The sequence below is a fragment of the Protopterus annectens genome, chromosome 4.part1, assembly GCF_019279795.1.
Source record: "Protopterus annectens isolate FY-2018-M chromosome 4.part1, PAN1.0, whole genome shotgun sequence".
Taxonomy (NCBI): domain Eukaryota; kingdom Metazoa; phylum Chordata; order Ceratodontiformes; family Protopteridae; genus Protopterus; species Protopterus annectens.
The window spans coordinates 685,534,479-685,553,017 of record NC_056734.1 but is presented as its reverse complement, the minus strand read 5'-3'; the positions used below and the strand labels follow the sequence as shown (position 1 = coordinate 685,553,017).

General features: G+C 40.3%; 1 protein-coding gene across 4 annotated transcripts in view; it reads right to left on the bottom strand.

Moving 5' to 3' along the window:
- Nucleotides 1-18,539, bottom strand: part of IFT80 (intraflagellar transport 80) — a 2,191,035-nt gene that overhangs the window by 1,153,088 nt on the left and 1,019,408 nt on the right. For all 4 annotated transcript variants that reach the window (XM_044070463.1, XM_044070465.1, XM_044070466.1 and 1 more), the window contains exon 10: nucleotides 17,665-17,783. In XM_044070463.1, the coding sequence (XP_043926398.1) occupies nucleotides 17,665-17,783 (119 nt within the window). The remainder of the gene's footprint in view (nucleotides 1-17,664; nucleotides 17,784-18,539) is intronic.

Genomic DNA, 18,539 nt, shown 5'->3' with positions numbered 1-18,539 from the left:
GATCTGCAACTGCTCACAGAGGAAGATAAAGTTAGAATGAGAAACCTAAAACTGTCTGGTTTGTTAGAAGGTGAAGCAGGTTAGAAGGTGGTATAGAACAAATTCCCCATCCACATAAAACAAAGTTCATCCCTGTCCACTTTCAAGCGCAACTTAGATCTATGGATAGGAAACATTACATTTACCCGAGGACTGCCCACTATACTACTAATGCACACAGGCAGCTCCTACGCACTATATTCCATGCATGGGTCCCCTCAAATTATCTATGGTATGATCCTAGTTATTCACATTAGGGGTAATATATTATCGACCATGGGACGTGTAAGGTCAATCTATAACCAAATGGATAGGTTATTTCCAGCCCAAAAAAAAAGGGAAACTCTAGGCTTAAAATGGCCTGCAAAGGCAGCTAGCCAAGTTCTTACCTATGACCCTATAAGAAGGTGCAGACTGCTTACACCTTGTTAAAACCAAGACATATTAGTGCTCTGGACTGGATTTTCTAACAGTCACTGGGAAGAGGGCTTCCTCACTGCCTTTATCTTTGTTTGAATCAAACTATGGTAAACCCGGGATACTACTGGTACAGTTTGCTTCATGATATGAAAAGGAACAGGCATTAAAGCAATTATGGCAAAACAAAATAGATATATAGTAGAGAGGCAACATGTTTTAACAGATTATGAGTTAAAAGAAACCACACTGTTATAGACATTGCAATTTTCAGATGTGATTAATGAGTGGAACAATGTGAAATTAAGTATGAACTTATACTTTTGCCTGCAACTGTGAAAGTGTTTTTCCCCCATTGGGACGCACCTATTCACCAATGAAAAATCAGCAAATGGTGAAGTCAAAAAGAGTTATCAAAGGTGTCACACTCCACACTTGTAGAAATGAAATATGTAAGTCCTCGTAAATATGCTGCCTCTGAATACTGTAGAAATGGATGATGACTGGCTGGATCAGATGACTCAGTTTGGGAAACGGAGTGTTTGTGTGTTACTTGTCTGTTACGAGATGGCCTGAATGACTCCTTAAACTGAACACTTAGACTGTTATAATTTATACATGGAGAACTGTTTTTATGACTTGATGCAGTCATTTTTTACATGGAGAATATAAAATCACATTATCTGTCTGTTATAATGTTTAAACCAAAGGGTAAAGAGGTCGCACAGATAAACCATTCAATAAAATTGCAAGAAAGACCCAGACAATCAACAGTCTTTAGTCTGTAATACCTTAAACCTCCTATAGTGTAGACCCATGGGATACATGTAAACGAGGTATTAAAGACTTACCAGTGTTTCAGCAATATAATTTTGAATGTCCATGACTTTTTTTTTTTTTTTTTTTTTTTACTTTTTAAGCCCCAATAGGTACATTCACACCAATAAGGCCAAAGCCAACTAGCTGTACACATGCCATGTTTCAGCCTTTTTCTGCCCTTGTCAGTACAGCAATCTGACATGGATGTGTATGTTAAATAAGCTTGCATACCAACCACTGGACTAGTCTGGACTGTTATTAACCCAATAATGTAACATTTCTGATAATATTTATTCTCAAAGTAGCTTATTAACAATTAAGAGGTTTAGCAACTGCTGAACTAAGATACCATCCTACAGGGCATTAAAACAATATATATTACCTATCTTATGAAGAATTTAACAGACAAGAAATAGAAAGGATTTTCCACATCTTTGCACAGTATGTATTTTTTCAAGCAACTTGATTAAAATCACATGACATGAGTACAGATACATAAAAAGGAAAGAAAAAAAACAGTAACATTTTTCATTCAGTACATTACAAAAGCTGCTAATTTCCTACCTTACTTCTCCTTAATTAACATTATTTTGTATGATGTTTAAAGGAAAAGGAAAAATAATGAGAACAAAAGTTTTTATTGCTACACTTTTTACTTAGTTTTTATTACTACTTTACTGTTTATATTCAACATCATTTTACTTATACTCCACTGTTAAGTATTTTAAATGATGTTTAACCTGGTGTCTTTAGATATTGATTACCATGAATGTGACATGACTGTTTAATTACATAAATGTGTGTGTGTTTGCAACTTCTACTCAGTTCTGATGAAGTCCTTTATCTGGATGAAAGTGCTAAACTGCTGAATAAAATTTAAATTTGTTTCTAAACTGCTGAATAAAATGGAAATTTGTTTCTACTGAGTCCTGCTTGTGGTCCCGGCGTAACTTTATTTCTTTGGTTGTTGGTTCTTACAGTTACACTCTCCACTACTACTTTGGTATCTAGTAGTGTAATCTGCTAAGAAGCCCTAAAATATCTACAGCTACCCACTGAAATAGCTCTTTAATAACTGGCAAAGGCACCAAAGCAGTCTTAGGGTTTTTCTCTTGTCTTGCAAACCTTCTGACATGATTTACATTTCTTGCAATGCCCTCTAATATTTCCCTCTTAATGGCTGGCAAATAAAAGGGAGTTATGTACTTAACCATAATGTTCCACCTGTGTTGTCCATTTTCATTCTTACTCAAATGATAGGTTCAGATCAGATCCCTTGTATCCGACTCAGCCATTGCTAAAGTTTGTGGCAACCAAAACCACTCGAGCTTCTTCCTTACCCATAATGCACCAACCCCAATTACCTCAGATCTTGTTTGCTGCCTTAGTAGAAAGCTGTTGTTGTGTCTTTCGGCTTTTCCCGGTTAGAGGTCGCCACAGTGGAACTCCGGTCTGCTAATGACTGGCAATAGATTTTTACGTGCCGAGTTGCCAGCCCTGACGCACAACCTTCAACAAAGGTACGCCCATTCATGCACGTTTCCACACAGAAGACGCTCTAGCTGAGAATCGAACAAGACAACGTCTTACTGTGAGGCGACAACGCTACCACAGCACCACCACCGCAGTATGCCTTAGTAGAAAGTAAAAGATGGAAATTATTATGGAGAAGCCATATCTGGAGCTTATGAAAAATAAGGACATATACGAAGCCTTAAGGATGGGGGTTGGTGGGATAGGAGTTCAGGGAGAATGAAAATGGCAACACAGATGGAATATTATGGTGAGTACATAACTTCTTTATCTGATGTTTCAATTTTCATTTGTCCTCAACTAATGGAACAGATTCCCCAGCTACCCAATTTCCTGGGCGGACTCAAGGAAGGATATTCCTGAGCACCATAGAACCAAAAGATGCCCTTGCTCTGGAGATCTAATTTGTAATGAGTAATAAAGGTATGGGGAGTAGCCCAAGTAGCTGCTTCACAAATGTCATCCATGGACACTCTGGGTTGAAAAACTGAGGAAATTGTCATGGATCTGGTGGAGTGGGCTCAATCACGTTTTGTCAGAACAATGTCCAATTTTGTCATAACAAAGAAAATGCAATTTATTATCTATCTTTTGTAAATGGTTTACCCACTGTTGGTTCCACATAGGAAATAAACACCTGGTTAGAATTTCTGTTTTTTTTTGTCCTATGTAAGTAAAAACATAACTAAGAACATCAAATAAATGTAGTATGTTTTCTCCTTTGTTAAAAAATTTGGGAAAGAATACTGTCAAATTAATAAACTGATTTATATTAGATTCAGACACCACCTCTAGAGGAAATGACAGGTTGATATGTAAGTTAAAAAGAAGTTATGTACCTACCATAACGTTCCATGTTAGTTGTCTTCATCTCAAATTCTTTCTTAAAGGCGAGATAGACAACTTAACATCTATTTTTATGGAAAATCAAGTATGGAGGTTTTGAGCACAATGCATGGATCTCAAATTCTTCTGGCCAAGGTAATAACTACTAAGAAAATCATCTTCCATGAAAGATATTTGAGTTTGCATGTAGCTGAAGGTTCAAAGAGAGATTGTGCAAGAGATTGCAGCAAAAGGTTTAGGTCTGGGGGGGTAGTATCTTTAAAGGGTGGCCTTAAGAGTAGAGTGCCTTTCAAGAAAAGCTTTGCTCAACTTATAGGACGCTACAGAAGAACCATTTATTCCAGCATAAAAATTGGAAATCACTGCTAATTGTACTTTAACAGTAGAAGAACTAGCTCCTTCTTCAAAAAGATGCACTAGAAATTCCAAGATATTATGAGATAATGAGATATTTTGAGCCCAAAAAACTAATTTCTTCTCTTTGCTGGAGTAGAGTTTTCTGGTGGAAGGTTTATAGGAGGACAAAAGAATATGATAGACGGAAGAAGAGAGCATAGGTTGTCTGACTATTAATGGAACTGGAGGAACCAGGCAGTTAGCATGAGATTCACTAAAAGGAGGTCTAGATTTCTATCCAGAAACCAAGGTGGTTAAATCAGGTGAGACCAAAGGAAGGGGAAACCAAATTTGTTGTGGCCAATAAGGGACAATGAGGATGGCCTTGCTCTTCAACTGTGCCACTCCATAAAGGAGACTGGGGTGGTCAATTGTGAAGTACAGCATTCCTCAGTGATTCTCCCTATGGGAGGATTAGGGCAAAGTAGCTGCTGCATTTGTTGTTCAGCAGGATACAAATAAACCACAGCAAGGCTGGCCTCATTGTCAGAAGACTGCATTCGAAAATTTTCTGTTGCAGGATCATTCGTGAGACAGAAGAATGCACCTCCTCAGTTTGTCTATCACATTAGACTTCCCCAGAATGTCCGTTGCTAAAAGAAAGTGTTTAGAAGAGATCATCCACTGCCATACTCTTAGAGAGATTCTCAACACAATGGGTAGGATTTGGTTCCTCCCTGTCTGTTGATGTACCAGACGATCAACATGATGTCCAACTATACTGCAATTATCCCCAAAGGGAGAGCATTCTGAAATGCTTGCAATGCTAACAGCACTGCTCTCATGTCTAGGACATTTATATGCAAACTGACCTCCTCAGGAGACCAGGGTGCCTTGGACTGTCTTCCCCAGATAATGCATCCCCCACTCTAGCTGGCAAGTGGCCTTGGTCACTATGGCCTTGGGCTGAGGGGGAATGAATGGATGACCTTGTAGAACCTGGTCTGAATGAATCCACCATTTGAGATCTCTCTTGCAGATGTGAGTGATTTTTATCTTGTAAGACATAGGCTGAAAAAGAATTGACCACTGGGCAGCTAACATCCACTGAAGAATTCTCATATAAAACCTGGCAAGTCGTACTAATGTAATTGCTGCTGCCATCAATCCCAGAGCCTGTAGGACCAGTCAGGCTGAAATTGAGGTGCTGCAGATTATCTTTTTGACTTGGAATCTTATAGTCTAAGATCTCAGTAATGAAACAGAAGGAATGGTTGCTTTTGTATTGAAAATTGCTCCTAGAAACTGTAAACTCTGAGATGGCTGCAGATGAGATTTGTCGTAATTTATGGTTATCTCCAGAAGATAGCAAGTCGGGGGAAACTGGTCTCTTGCACGTATGAGTTGATACCTGGTTGCAATGGTAATGAGTCAGTAGTCTACATATGGAAACACCTGGAATCCTTGCAGTCACAGGTGAGCTGCTACTACTGCCATGCAATTGGTAAACACCCTGGAGGCTGTGGTGAATCATAAGGGCAGTACTCTGAATTGATAATGACTGGCTCCCAGCCGGAAGCTTAAGTACCTTCTGGACCGTCTATTCATCTTTACGTAACAGCACGTCTTGAGGGTCTAGAGAGCACATCCAGTCATACTTGGCCAAAAAGGGGAGAATGGACTGAACTGTGACAATCCCAAACTTAGTTCCTTGAACTGTCTTGTTTAGTTTGAAGAGATCCAGGATTGGTCTCTCCAGTCCCCTGTTTTCAATGGCACCATAAAAACCCTTGAGTAAGTTCCAGATTCTATCTGGTCTGGCAGGACCTCTTGGACAACTCTTTTTCTTACAGCTTTTGCATTTGAATTGCTGCTTGTCACTCTGACTGGGTGGAACATCAGGCATTTTCCTTGGGATTGGGGGAGAAAGGGAAAAGGGTACAATACAGTCTCTGGAAATACTCCTCTGTTACCAAGTATCTTTTATTATATCTAGCCAGGCTCTCTGGTGCAGGGATAATCGTCCCCAGACTGTCACCAGAGGTGGACATTCGGGTCTCCTTTCAGCAGCACTGGCAGGGTTTTTCAACAAACAATTCTCTGGAACCCTGATTCTGTGGGCCACCTATGGCACTGGGGCATCTCCAGCCATTAGAGTTCCTTCCTCCACCTCTGGAGCAACTTCCTACATATGTGTCTTGAAAACAGCCCTGAGACTTCTTGAACTACATTTTTCGACCACCTCACTGATTCCTGGAAAAGGTTCTTTGAAGAGTCAAAAAAACAAATGTCCATGGCAGACAGGGTCTTTCCCTCTTTTTCACACCTGGACAGAGTGTCTTTTACTTTGAGGCTGAATAAGGATGTTCTGTCAAAAGGAGCATTGATGAAAGAAGACTTGAAAGGCTCCACAAACTCAAAGAGGTGCATCCAGGCATGTCTGCTTATGAAAACTCCTGAAACCACTGCCTTTGTGATTCCTTCTGCTACATAAGAGATCAACCTCATGGATGAACTGGATATGGACCGTAGGGTCATCAGCTGAGAAGTAACCGATGCCTGAATTTAATCAGAAACAGCATCCAAAAGGGTATTTGATAATTCACAGGATTATAGGAAGTTACTAGGCTATTGACCTTCAGGCCCTTACAAACCTAGCCAAGAATTTAGTCCATGTTCTGACAAGTCAGCACCCAATGCCCCTGTCCAGCAGGGACACAGGTGGAATCCCAGGGGTGTATTTTCTGTTCCCCATCCAGTTATCCAGGTTGCGCTTAAAAAGAGTTAATGAAATACCCTGCTTGACATGGAGAAGGAGTCTATTCCATAAAAGGGTGAGTCTCTGGGACACAAATCTGTCCTGCCAACAAGTCCTATTGATGTCACAGACCAGGTTGAGGTCATGTTTGCAGGTTAATTGAGTGGAGCTTGGCTTGTGGATATGCAGCAATCCCATCAAGGTGGGGTCTGAGATTGCTTTGTATGCCAGACAGAGGTCACCTCTGAGGAGTCTGTAGGAGACTGACTAGATGGACAGGGCCTTTAGCCTATCTGTGTAGGGTAGATATTTAAGGCCCTGGATTCTGCTGGTGAGGAACCTCTGTGGTCTCTCCAGCTGCTGCAATGTGCTTTGTGAGGTACATGCTGAAAGGGACATTGTACTCAATAATGGGTCTTATAAGGGAAGAATACAGGGATGTTATGACCACCTTATCCCTGGATGAGATACTCTTACTAATGAGGTGGGCCATGTAGAAAGCTTTCCATATAATGGAGGCAATATGGTGGTCATAAGTCAGTTTGCTATCAACCTGGCTTCTCAAGTCCCTCATGACTGACTGCGTGCTTAGGACCCTGTTATTAAGGTGATAATTTGTGGGGACTTCACTCTCCCCAAAGGGGATGATGATGCAGTTTTTGGCATACAGTTTGAGGCCATGTTTTTGGCACCAGTCATTTGTTTGGGTGAGACCTTCTTGAAGGCTGTTCACATCACTAGGAGAATTGAGGACAGCATCCAGCTTGCAGTCATCTGCAAACTTGGTCAGTCATAGCCCACTGGTTTTGGCCTGAACCTCAGAAAGGTATATCCCAAACAACAAAGGCCCCAAGACCGATCCCTGGGGTACACTGCTCGTTACTGGTCAACTGCTTGAGGTGGCTTCTCCTATTTTGACTAGGTGGGTTCTATCAGTGAGTCAGTTTGCTACCCATCTGGTAACATATAGATTGATGCCTGGTTCATAGGTTGGTACTAGGCTATCGGCCGTAGGGCCTATACAAGCCTAGCCATAACAATTCCCTGGATATTTCTTCCCACAATATTTACTTCCCCGGACCCCTGTCTAGCAGGGTGACTGACGTGATCCCCGGGGTGAATTTCCTATCTCCCATCCAATCATCATGGGTCCTTTTGAAGAGGGCCAAGGAGGCACTCTGCTTGACATATATGGGCAGTCTATCCCAGAGTATGGGGAGTCTCTGGGTCAGGAACCTATCCGTCCAGCATGCTTTGTTTATTGTGATGACAAGGTTTAGATCCCTAGAGCGTGTGGCTCTGAGGGATTGGGATTTCTTTAAGTGGAGCATGTCCAACAGCTCACGGTTTGACATGACCTTGTATGTTAAGCAGAGATCGCCTCTGAGTAGACGATATGCCACAGAGTATAGCTGGAGTTTTTTTAGACAGTCAGCATACGGCATCTGCTTTAGGCCTGTGATTCTTTTAGTGAGGTATTTCTGCGGCCTTTCCAGCTGTTGCAGATGTCTTGTGAGGTACATACCAAATGGGGCATTGTACTCTATAATGGGTCTAATGAGGGATGAGTTCAGTGGGACAATGACCTCCTTTTTTCTAGATGAAAAGCCCTTAGTGATGAGGTGTGCAACATAGAAGGATTTCCTGACTGTTCTGGCAATGTGGTTATCGAAGGTGAGACCACTGTCCACCTGTGTCCCTCAGTCTCTCATCACACTTTCAGTGTTTAGTGTACTGCCAACTTCATGGGTACATGTTTTTTTCCCAAAGGGGGATAACTATACATTTCGTGGCATTAAACTTGAGCCCATAGCTCTGGCACCAGGCATCTGTTTCTGTAAGGCCCTTTTGTAGAATATCCACATCATTTGGGGATTCAATGATGGCTCCCAGTTTGCAGTCATCTGCAAACTTTGTTAGCCAGAGTCCCTTAGTGTTGGCCTGTACTTCAGAGAAGTAGATACTAAACAACAGAGGTCCCAGGACTGAACCCTGAGGTACTCCAATTGTCTGGAGCTGGATTTGGAGTCGGCTACTTTTACAGTCTGGGTTCTGTCAGTAAGCCAGTTGGCAACCCATCGAGTGAGAGAGAGAGAGAGAGTTTGTCTATTATACCCGAGTGGGGAACAGTATCGAAGGGTTTGGTCAGGTCAAGTTAAGTGGTGCGCACTGTCTTACCCTCATCCACAGTTTTGGAGACTCACTCAAAGAATTCAACCAAATTTAACAGGCATGATCTTTCCGTGATGAAACCAAACTGTGTGGGATGAAGTGTTTGGAAGTTGCCAATGTCCTTGTTAATGAGGTCCATGATAATCTGCTCCATGACCTTGCAGATCAGGCTTGTTAGGCTGATGGGTCTTTAATTTCCTGGATCAGTGGATGCTCCACCTTTGTGCAAAGGCATGACAGTGGCTGTCCTCCACTCGACTGGGACGAAGCCAGTAATCAGGCTTTGGTTGAATAGGGTGACTAATGGTGCTGCAAGTTTCTGCCGGAGTTCATGTAGGATGCAGCCTGGAATGTTATCACATCCCATGGAGGCTGTATTTTTTTGCCTTTGAGATGGGAGTGAGGACTTCTTCTCTATAGATAAGGGGAGGGGGGCAGGTGCTGGGGATGTCCTGATTTACTGATGGGGAGGATAGAGGGGTGAAGTTTTCACTGAACCTGTCTGCCAGCAGGTTGGCTATATCTACAGAGTTTGTGTATGTGGTGCCCTTGTCCACCAGCCCACCAACTCTGAGCAGATCTGGGTGCTTCCCTTGAGATTCCAGATATATGTGAAGAAAGCCTTGTGAATGTCTTTAGAAGATGTGGCCAATTCGGACTCGGAGTTTGCTTTGGAGGATTTCACTAGTTCTTTTATTTGCTTGTTCAGGCTAAGGAGAGATTGCTTTCAATTAGGCACCTGCTCCTTCTTGGTCCTGGACAGCAACTTTTTCCTTTTATTATAAAGTTCTTTTTATTGCAGATGTCCACCAGATAGGTTTACTCTTCCTTGGGATGGATGATTTTGTCCTGTCAGGTATTCCTGATTCCATGCAGCTATACAAGTGCTCGTATAGTACTTTAGTTAAGTCTGGACATATGTGCCTGTTCCTATGGAGGGGGGAGAGGGCTGTGAAGCTGGTTATATACCTTCTCTCAGGAGGTTGTAATCAGCTTTAGAGATGTTTTTTGGGGGTTGGGGGAGATGGTTACTTCTAAAGTGACAGCTTTGTGGTCGGATCTTACCAGGGAGGATGACAATGTAGGGATGCTGCAATGGTTACTCATATTGGTTAATACTAAGTCCAAGATATTTTCACCTTTTGTAGGGATGTTGACCAGCAGGTCCCAAGGCATTCGCATTGACGAAATCAAGGAATCTCTGGGCATTTGTGTTTTGGCATGAGTAGTTCTTCCAATCTATGGTTGGATAGTTAAAGTTGCCCAGGATCAGGGTAAAGGGTTGAATCTTGATAGATTCCAAGAGGTCCAGATAGGTGGAGTGGGCATCTTGAATCAAAGTTGTAGGCCTGTAGCTAGTAGCTATTATTTGAATAGGGGTCCTGTCAATGGCTAACTGCACCTGGAGTGTCTCCTGTGTGTCATACCGTTTCACCAGACTGGAGGTATGTGTGTATATATATATATATATATATATATATATATATATATATATATATATATATATATATATATATATATATATATATATATATATATATATATATATATATATATATATACACATATGTGTGTGTGTGTGTGTGTGTGTATATATATATATATATATATATATATATATATATATATATATATATATATATATTGCTACTCCACCTCCTTTTGCTTTGCTGCCCATGGTTTGGGGTCTGAAGTTATGATAGGATGAGTAACCTGGTATGGCTGGAGTGCGTTCTGCAGCTTTGGAACAGGTTTCTGTGACTGCACAAGTGTCAGCATATTTCAGGGTAAAGAATGCTTGCAATGAGTGCAGTTTCATGTTTAGACTCCTAGCATTTAGCAGCATGATCTTAAATTTGCGTTTTAATGAAATTTTCATGTTGGTAGTTTTGACCTCATGGCATTGCCTAAAAAAGGCACTATGGGGGAGGAAACCGCCTTTCCCAGAAGCCTGAAGCCCAAGGGAGACAGATACTGGCCATCTCTGGCAAAGTATAACGGTTTGTCAATCATGTCTTCCCAGGCTGTCAGGTATTGGATCCCCTTGGAATGACGAGATCAAATCCCTCTGTAGCCTAGTAAAATGTGCCATATAGTTCAGAGACCTCAAAACGAAGGTCGCTAAAGCATAGACACACTTCCTAAATCTGTCCATCACCCGCGACTCCCTGTTGGGGGATGGATAGTGAAACCTTCCTCAGCTACTTCCTTCTTGGTGGTCAGAGCAATGAACATGGCAACAACAGGAACTCCCTTCCCCCAAAAATTAACTATCTGCAGGTGGTGCCATTGTTCTATCTGGTCTGCAAGGAATGGGCTCTATGGTGTCAGGGTCCTTCCACGCCTGCCTTGAGATCAAGTCAATGAGCTCACCGGCAGGTGGAGTCACCGAAGAGGTAGAGGGTCCAGTATCAAAAGCCTCCAGGAGAACAGATTCCTCAGATGTAGGGTTGCTGGACATCTAATCACATCTCTGCTTAAGGACTTATAGAATTTTTCCAAAGGAGACATCTTAGGAACTGATCATAAGGGTACTTCACCTTCGAAATCTGTCTCTTCAGTGATGGACTCCTCCAGGGAGTCAAATGTTTCCTCATACGCATCCGTTTCTTAGGGACCTCCTCAGTGGGGTGTTCTGTGCAGGTATCAGAAGAGGAGATTACAATTCCCTGGGTGGGAGACTAGGGGTCTGGTACTGGTTGTCTTTGTGGAAGGAGGTGAAGCTCTGAGTGGTGAGAAATCATGGTAGAAGACTTAGGATCTGAGGGGGATGGATCCATCAGAACTGCAGAGGCAGAAAACACCCTCTTCTCAGCCTCGAAGCCAGAGAAGCTCGGAGAGATAGAGGCTGTTGGATCTGAGAAGTCAAGCTTCTGAATCGTAGGCCTCCCCTGTTCCAAGGGCAAAACCTCTGAGGTGGAAGCCGGAGCTGAGCTATCCAGTGCCAAGGCTCCAAGGTGCAAAGACGGCTCCAAAAGTTTCAGAGTCGAATGCAACACCTTGGATCTGACAGGCAGACTATGGCTCTGGGAGGTCTCCAGATCAGATGGGACTGGACCCCTCAGAGAAGATCTGGGATCCGAGCCACATGGATCTGGATGACTTGGATCCAAAAACTCTGAGGCTACAGGAGTCAGAGGAGAAATCTGTAATGGGGGAGTAGTAGATATGAGGATCTCCTAACCCAGAGGGGTAGTAGCTGAAGAAACACCAACCTGGCTCTGCATCAAGAGAATCTTCTTCACCAGTCTTTCCACATCCTCTTCTGTAAGGCTTGTGAAAGAGCGAGTGGAGTATATGGATGGAGACCTTGGTCTTTTTAAGAATGGAGAAGGTACCCTGTCAGTAATCATATCCAGTGATGGACAGTACCTTTTTCTGGGTAGAAATTTAACCATCTGAAGGTCAGATTCAGACAGCATTGGATCTGATGAAGTTGAATCCGAGAACTTTGATTTCACTCACTCCGAATGAGGATCCGTCAAATCCAATAATTTTTTCTTAGCAGGATCTTGAACTTTTGCCTTTTTCGGATCAGGGTTTGAGACTAGGTCCTTATGAGACCTCTTTCTCGAGGAGTCTGAAGCTGAGGAGGAGGAAGAAGATGGCTTAGAAGAGGATTTTTTTTTTATTTTAGTAGTTTTCGAGGAAGAAGAACCCTTTGATATAGCTTCCTCAAAAGAAGAAGAAGAAGACATTTTATGATCAGCTTATTTTTGCATTCCACTAATGCACGAAGATTAAAACCATGACAAATTGAGCAATCCTCTTGTAAATGGAGGGGACCCAAACAGTAGGCACAAAGTGTGTGGGCATTGGAAATTGGCAGCTTGTGACCACACTTCGTACTTTTAAAGCCTGCTGGTTTGTCTGCCATTGCTAACAATATACTAAGACAGAAAATATATATTTTTTTTTTGATTAGGGAAATAAGAGGGAAAAAATAGGGACACCAACAATACTAAATAAACTATGACAGTGTTGTAGAGGGAAGGAAGATACTAACAATAGTATCCAAGAGGTACAGAAAAAATGTACAATAGATAGAAGAAAATGGAAGAAACAACAGGAAATTTATAAAAGAAGGTAAGGGATAGTAATATAAAAAGTTTTTGAAGAAAAAACTTTAATATATAACACTTATCTAATGCTCAAGAGAGATGGAAGACCACGTCTTTTGCTTGAAGCAGGAAACGACATCGGAGGTAACTGGGGTTGGTGCATTATGGGTAATGGAGAAGCTCCAGAGTTTTTGTTTGTCACGAGCTTTAGCAACAGCCAAGTCTGATCTGAAGGATCAGATCTGAACCATCAGTTGAGGACAGAATGAAAACTGACAACATCAGATCAAATGTTATAAGCCTCTCTTTTGTATGCTTTATGCCCAAACTAATGAAAAACAAGGAATGTAATTTCAATGCATATACACTTAAGTCAATTAAAAAAACACCAGCCACAAGCATTTTAATACACTTTATTATAAAATAAAATTAAGCAATTTGTGATTTGTTTTAATTAAACCACTTTTTTTATCTACTTTGCTGCCTACACTTTGCTTCTGGTGCTGTTTTTATTTGTATGCATTTTTTCCATTAGAGTTGGACCAATTAATCTGTTAGAAGTTTCAGCTTGTGAATTACATTCTATTTTGTTAGGTTTCCTCCTTGGAGGCATGGCAGAAGGCTTTTGATCAAGGTGTGGAGTTGGATTATGTACTAGTTCATACGGATAAGAGCAATTCTGAACAAGATTGGCTTATGAAATTCTTGCATTTGGATAACAACCCCCTATTATCTTATCATCATTGTGAAGACTGGTAGAGATGGGTAAAGGCTGCCAGCCTAGTCAAATAGAATTTGATACATAATTCTGACATTTGTAAATAAAAATGTAAAATACAGACTTGTTTCTTAAATGAAAGAAAATACTATATAATGTTGAACTTCAAGGTTGTAGCAACATTGCCATCTGCTGTAAGGAAAACTAAGTCAAGCATTTCAAATCTTTCTTTTGAAGTTAAAATTATTTCAAATCTATCCTTTGATCTGTAGACCTCAGAGTCAGCCTGTCTGGGTTAGCACATTCTTTCTATTGTTTTAACTTAAGGAATAATTACTAGTGTATACACGTGAAATGTATTTTATTGTTGTAGCTTCCTGAGCAGGTGTTAGCTTGCTAAATAATGCAGTCTGTTGGCCTGGGAACCCCAGGCTAAGTGTCAAAGAAGTGATGTAATGTGTATACTGGGAAACCCAAGTGTCAAAATGATGTAATCTGGGAGGGCCCAGTAGAAATGTTTGTCAGTGATTTGAAAAACTATTGCTCAGAGAGAGACTGTAAGCATTTTGATCTTGGACTATCCAACTCAGCACTGCTTATGCTCTCCTAAGTAAGTTATCTTAGAAGTGTGTTTTCTTGTAGCAAAAGCTAGGAATTAGAACAGATTAGACTAAGTGTTTTTCTGTTATCAGAACAGTACTACTGAATTATTTTAAGTTTCTGTGTGATCTTTGAACTCTTTAATGGCACTGTGGTATAGTAGTATTGTCTTGTGTTTTTAGTATTTATTATGAAATATTTTAAGCCCTTTTCAACTGTGGCTAGTTTATGTAGAGATAAGTTAAGCTCTAGAGTACATTGCATATTTATAGAGTTTATTGTACAAAGCCAATCTAATAAGCCTTAAGACAGTTTAGTCACACTTGCCAATTGGATAATAATATTGCACAGTAATAATTGGACATCCTTTTAAGGGCCTTTTAGTAGCAGATAAATATTAGTTGGTGGTGGCAGTAATTACTACTGTATAGTCTGGGTATAGGGGCACAGCTGGAAAGTCTGTGTCAGCCTTTTCCAGAAGTGTCTGTGAAATTGTACAAATACTTATCTCAAAGTGTGTGTGTGTGTGTGTGTGTGTGTGTGTGTGTGTGTGTGTGTGTGTGTGTGTGTGTATGTGTGTGTGTGTGTGTGTCAGCTACTTGGGCAGGGACACGAAGCACTGGTTGGACAGAGAGGGTACTGGAGGTTAGCTTGCCAGCTAGGCTGAGATCTGGACCCTATAGCTGTGCCAGTGGGGAGTTTTATTGGGGACCTGGAGAGCAAGGGAGCAACCAGCCCCAGACTTACTGTGATCTCTGTGTGCTCTTAAGGGAAATTGCACTTTACTGTGTGTATTTGTTATCCTTTCCTCTAAAATGAGACACCCTCTCTGGTGTTAGTGGTGGGAATTGAGGCTCCTTGATTGCTGGGCCAGGGCATGGGCATCACAATCATACACAAAAGAGACAGTATTTGATTCACTATCTCAAGATAATGTTGTCTTCAGGGAGGCCTTGAAAGGGTTGGAGAATGACTTATATTAGCTGAAGCGCTTACAGTGGCTATATTTTATAGAAGGTTTGTAGATGACATCTATCTGCTCTGAAGGGGTAGTGAGACACAATTGGAACATTTATGTCTCCTATTTGCATATTACAACCACATTTTTGAGATTCACCAGTGATCATTCCAGTGAACATGTTGTGTTTCTGGATGTCCCTATATTTAAAGATGTTATAAGGGAGTTTACAGCTAGGTTGTATAGAAAATCTTGTAGAAAGAATACCGTTCTTCAGGGCAGCAGTATGCATCCACCCCATGTTTACATAAATATCCTCAGAGGACAGGGGCTGAGGATATCACATCTGAATAATTCAGACAAAGGTAGGGTCAGTATGGTAAGTCATAAAGCAAATCCAGTTTTGGAAGGGACCTTTAACTGTTGCAGTTGCAATTTTTGCTCTTATATGGACAGTTCAAATGTCTTTATTCATTCTGTTTCTAAACAGAAATTTTCTTTTAGAGTGCAAGCAGACTGGAGGTGATTTTAGGAACTATAGTGAGAGCAGGGAATTACACGGGACAGTGAAGCTACAGGCTGATAAGAAGCCAGGCTTAAATTACAGCATCTCTAAGACCCATGCTTAAGTCTAGAGATTTCCATAGGAAAAATATATGGTGTTTTGATTTGACAATTGTTTTATTAATAGCTGTATTTAAATGTGAGAAGTAATGATTCAGTTCATCTGATAAAGCACTTACTGTGCGAAAGCGCTTACTGTTTTTATTTCATTTTATATGTGGATTTGTTTTAATTAAACCATTTTTTATCTACTTTGGTGCCTATGCTTTATTTCTGGTGCTGCTTTTATTTGTATACAAATTAGGCAATTTACTTTACAAAATCAAATATATTAGTAGACAAAAACTTGTACAAAGAAAATAAAAAAATGTCTTTAAACAGACTGCATGCAAAAAATCAGAACCTACTACTACAAATAGCTAAGGATATACTTGATTTTCCATCTTACTCTGACTTGTAGGTTTAAAAAGCAGTTCTGCAATCTTCCATGCAACAAATTCTACAACTGCCACGAAGCAAGGCAGAGACAAACGTACAGTTCCTTTCTCTGCTTTTACAGTCCCATTTTACTCCATTTTCTGTTTGGTTTAAATATGGAAGCCATTTTTCATAATAAGGTATTGCATTCTTTAAAATAAATGCAATGCAAATGTCTGCACATCTGAAAAGCCACAATTAGTTTCATTTTCAAATAGTTCTGCTCCATCTGGACTAGAAGCAGTCATATTTTCAGTACAGTCTACATCATACATTCTTATATGTATTACAAACCTTACATTCAGATTTAAGATTTTAAACATATACAACATAAGATGCAGACTGTACTGAATATGTGACTGAGCAAAACTGGGAAAATGGGGGTTATGGATGTGTTATAAAATCTAAATTACTACAAAATTTACTGCACTCACAATTTTTTTATGAAAAAAAATCACATTTAGCTCAGCAACAGCATATCTTTCTGCATGATTTATTGAAGTCCAGTAACAGACTTTACTCAGCCTGTCACATTTCTTCTCTGAAAACCATTACATTTCCTTAAGTCTAATATTGTTTCTCTATATCATATATGCACAAACATAAAAAAAACTATTACAACTGAATAAACTTTTTTCTCTCCCAAAGTTGCAACATATTTGCCATGCCCTTTCTCTTTCTTGCACTCATTCCTTAAATGACAGCCCAAGCTTCTCTTAGGGAAGGACCAACACCAGAGATAAACTGAACCATAGGATAATTAAAACAATTTTGGGACGAACAGAGTTGAGAGTGTTGTTTTTGGTATGGTGTCATCCTTACAGCCACATCTTTTTTTTTTTTTCAGCTCTAATTTTTCCAGGCTCATTTGTATAATAACAGCAGCACACAAACACCATGCTTCCATCCATGTGAGCACTTCATTTTCACCCATGCCCAAATAGTCCAATTGCCTTGCTGCTGTTTTCTTCTGGTTTATATCATGCTGAAGACCAAGAAGCAATTAATCCTTAGTCCCTCCCCTGTGATGGGTGAGAGGGGATTCATCTGCTTAGCTCTTCTTTGATGCTTAGAAATCCAGCCATACATTGGTTACCAGAATTACAGATGTCTTAATATTTTGACATTGTGCCTGTACTAATTGTAATTTAATACAATTCCAAATCACTGGAAATCAAATTTTCACTACCAAAGAAGATACAAAACACTACTGAAACTTCAAACTATAGGCAACCAAAAATATGTTCTTTGTATATTGGAAAGACAGATTTCACAACAGCAAGAATATGGAATAGTTAAGGTATATATGAAAATGTAAATTACAATCCTCTAAAATAAGGTGTATATGAAAATGTAAATGACTAACCTATAAACATAACACTGAAGTGAGGTTGCAACAATCAGATGTCCATGATTTAGGGAGGCCTTTATAACCCTGTCTCTGAATTCTAGCATATCAACTGCATCATTTGTTACATTTCGAACCTAAAAGGAAAAATTAATATAACTGTAACATGCGCATACCAATCACAGCATTTATATAACACTACATGCATACATTTAGTTAAGTTTTTTAATTCAACTCTAAGTTAGTTTACTAGTAAAGGGGCATGGAGTTTATGCCTACCATTAATGATCTGGACTTGAAAATACTTCAAAACTATTTGTTTGGCCATGGTACAGAATGAAGTAACAACAGACCCACATTTCTATTCTTGGGGATGGTAGGGGATATACATGTATTGCTTGAACCATTTCCCTGTGGTCACCACTATAAAATCACTTCATCTCAAGTGGAGGCCATAGGATGGGCAGATTTCAATTAAGAAGCGGGTGATGCAGCAGTCCAGTCTGCACATGACAAGCAATTGTAACTGACTTGCAAGTGGTAGCACTACATTAACTGGCTAACTACAGCATCTGACCAATCTATGTATAAATGATACCTCTGCAGTTCTGTAGCACTTCCCTCACCTTCCACAATGGACCTCACTAATGAGCCTACACCCAAGAGTAGTTGTAATACCCTCTCCTTCTTAAGTAATTGGGAGATTCTCCTCTGTGAAGGGTTGTATCTGTAAACAGCTAGTAACAAGCAATGGTGGTTTTGAAGAATGTTGTCATCTGTCTAGAGTAAGGGTTTTGATGGTTGGCAGATATGCAGTATGAGTAGACAAAAAGTTCCTTAGTTATTAGAGACTTCCAGAATTGTACTTCTGTTCAGCTAAACAATTTTTAAAT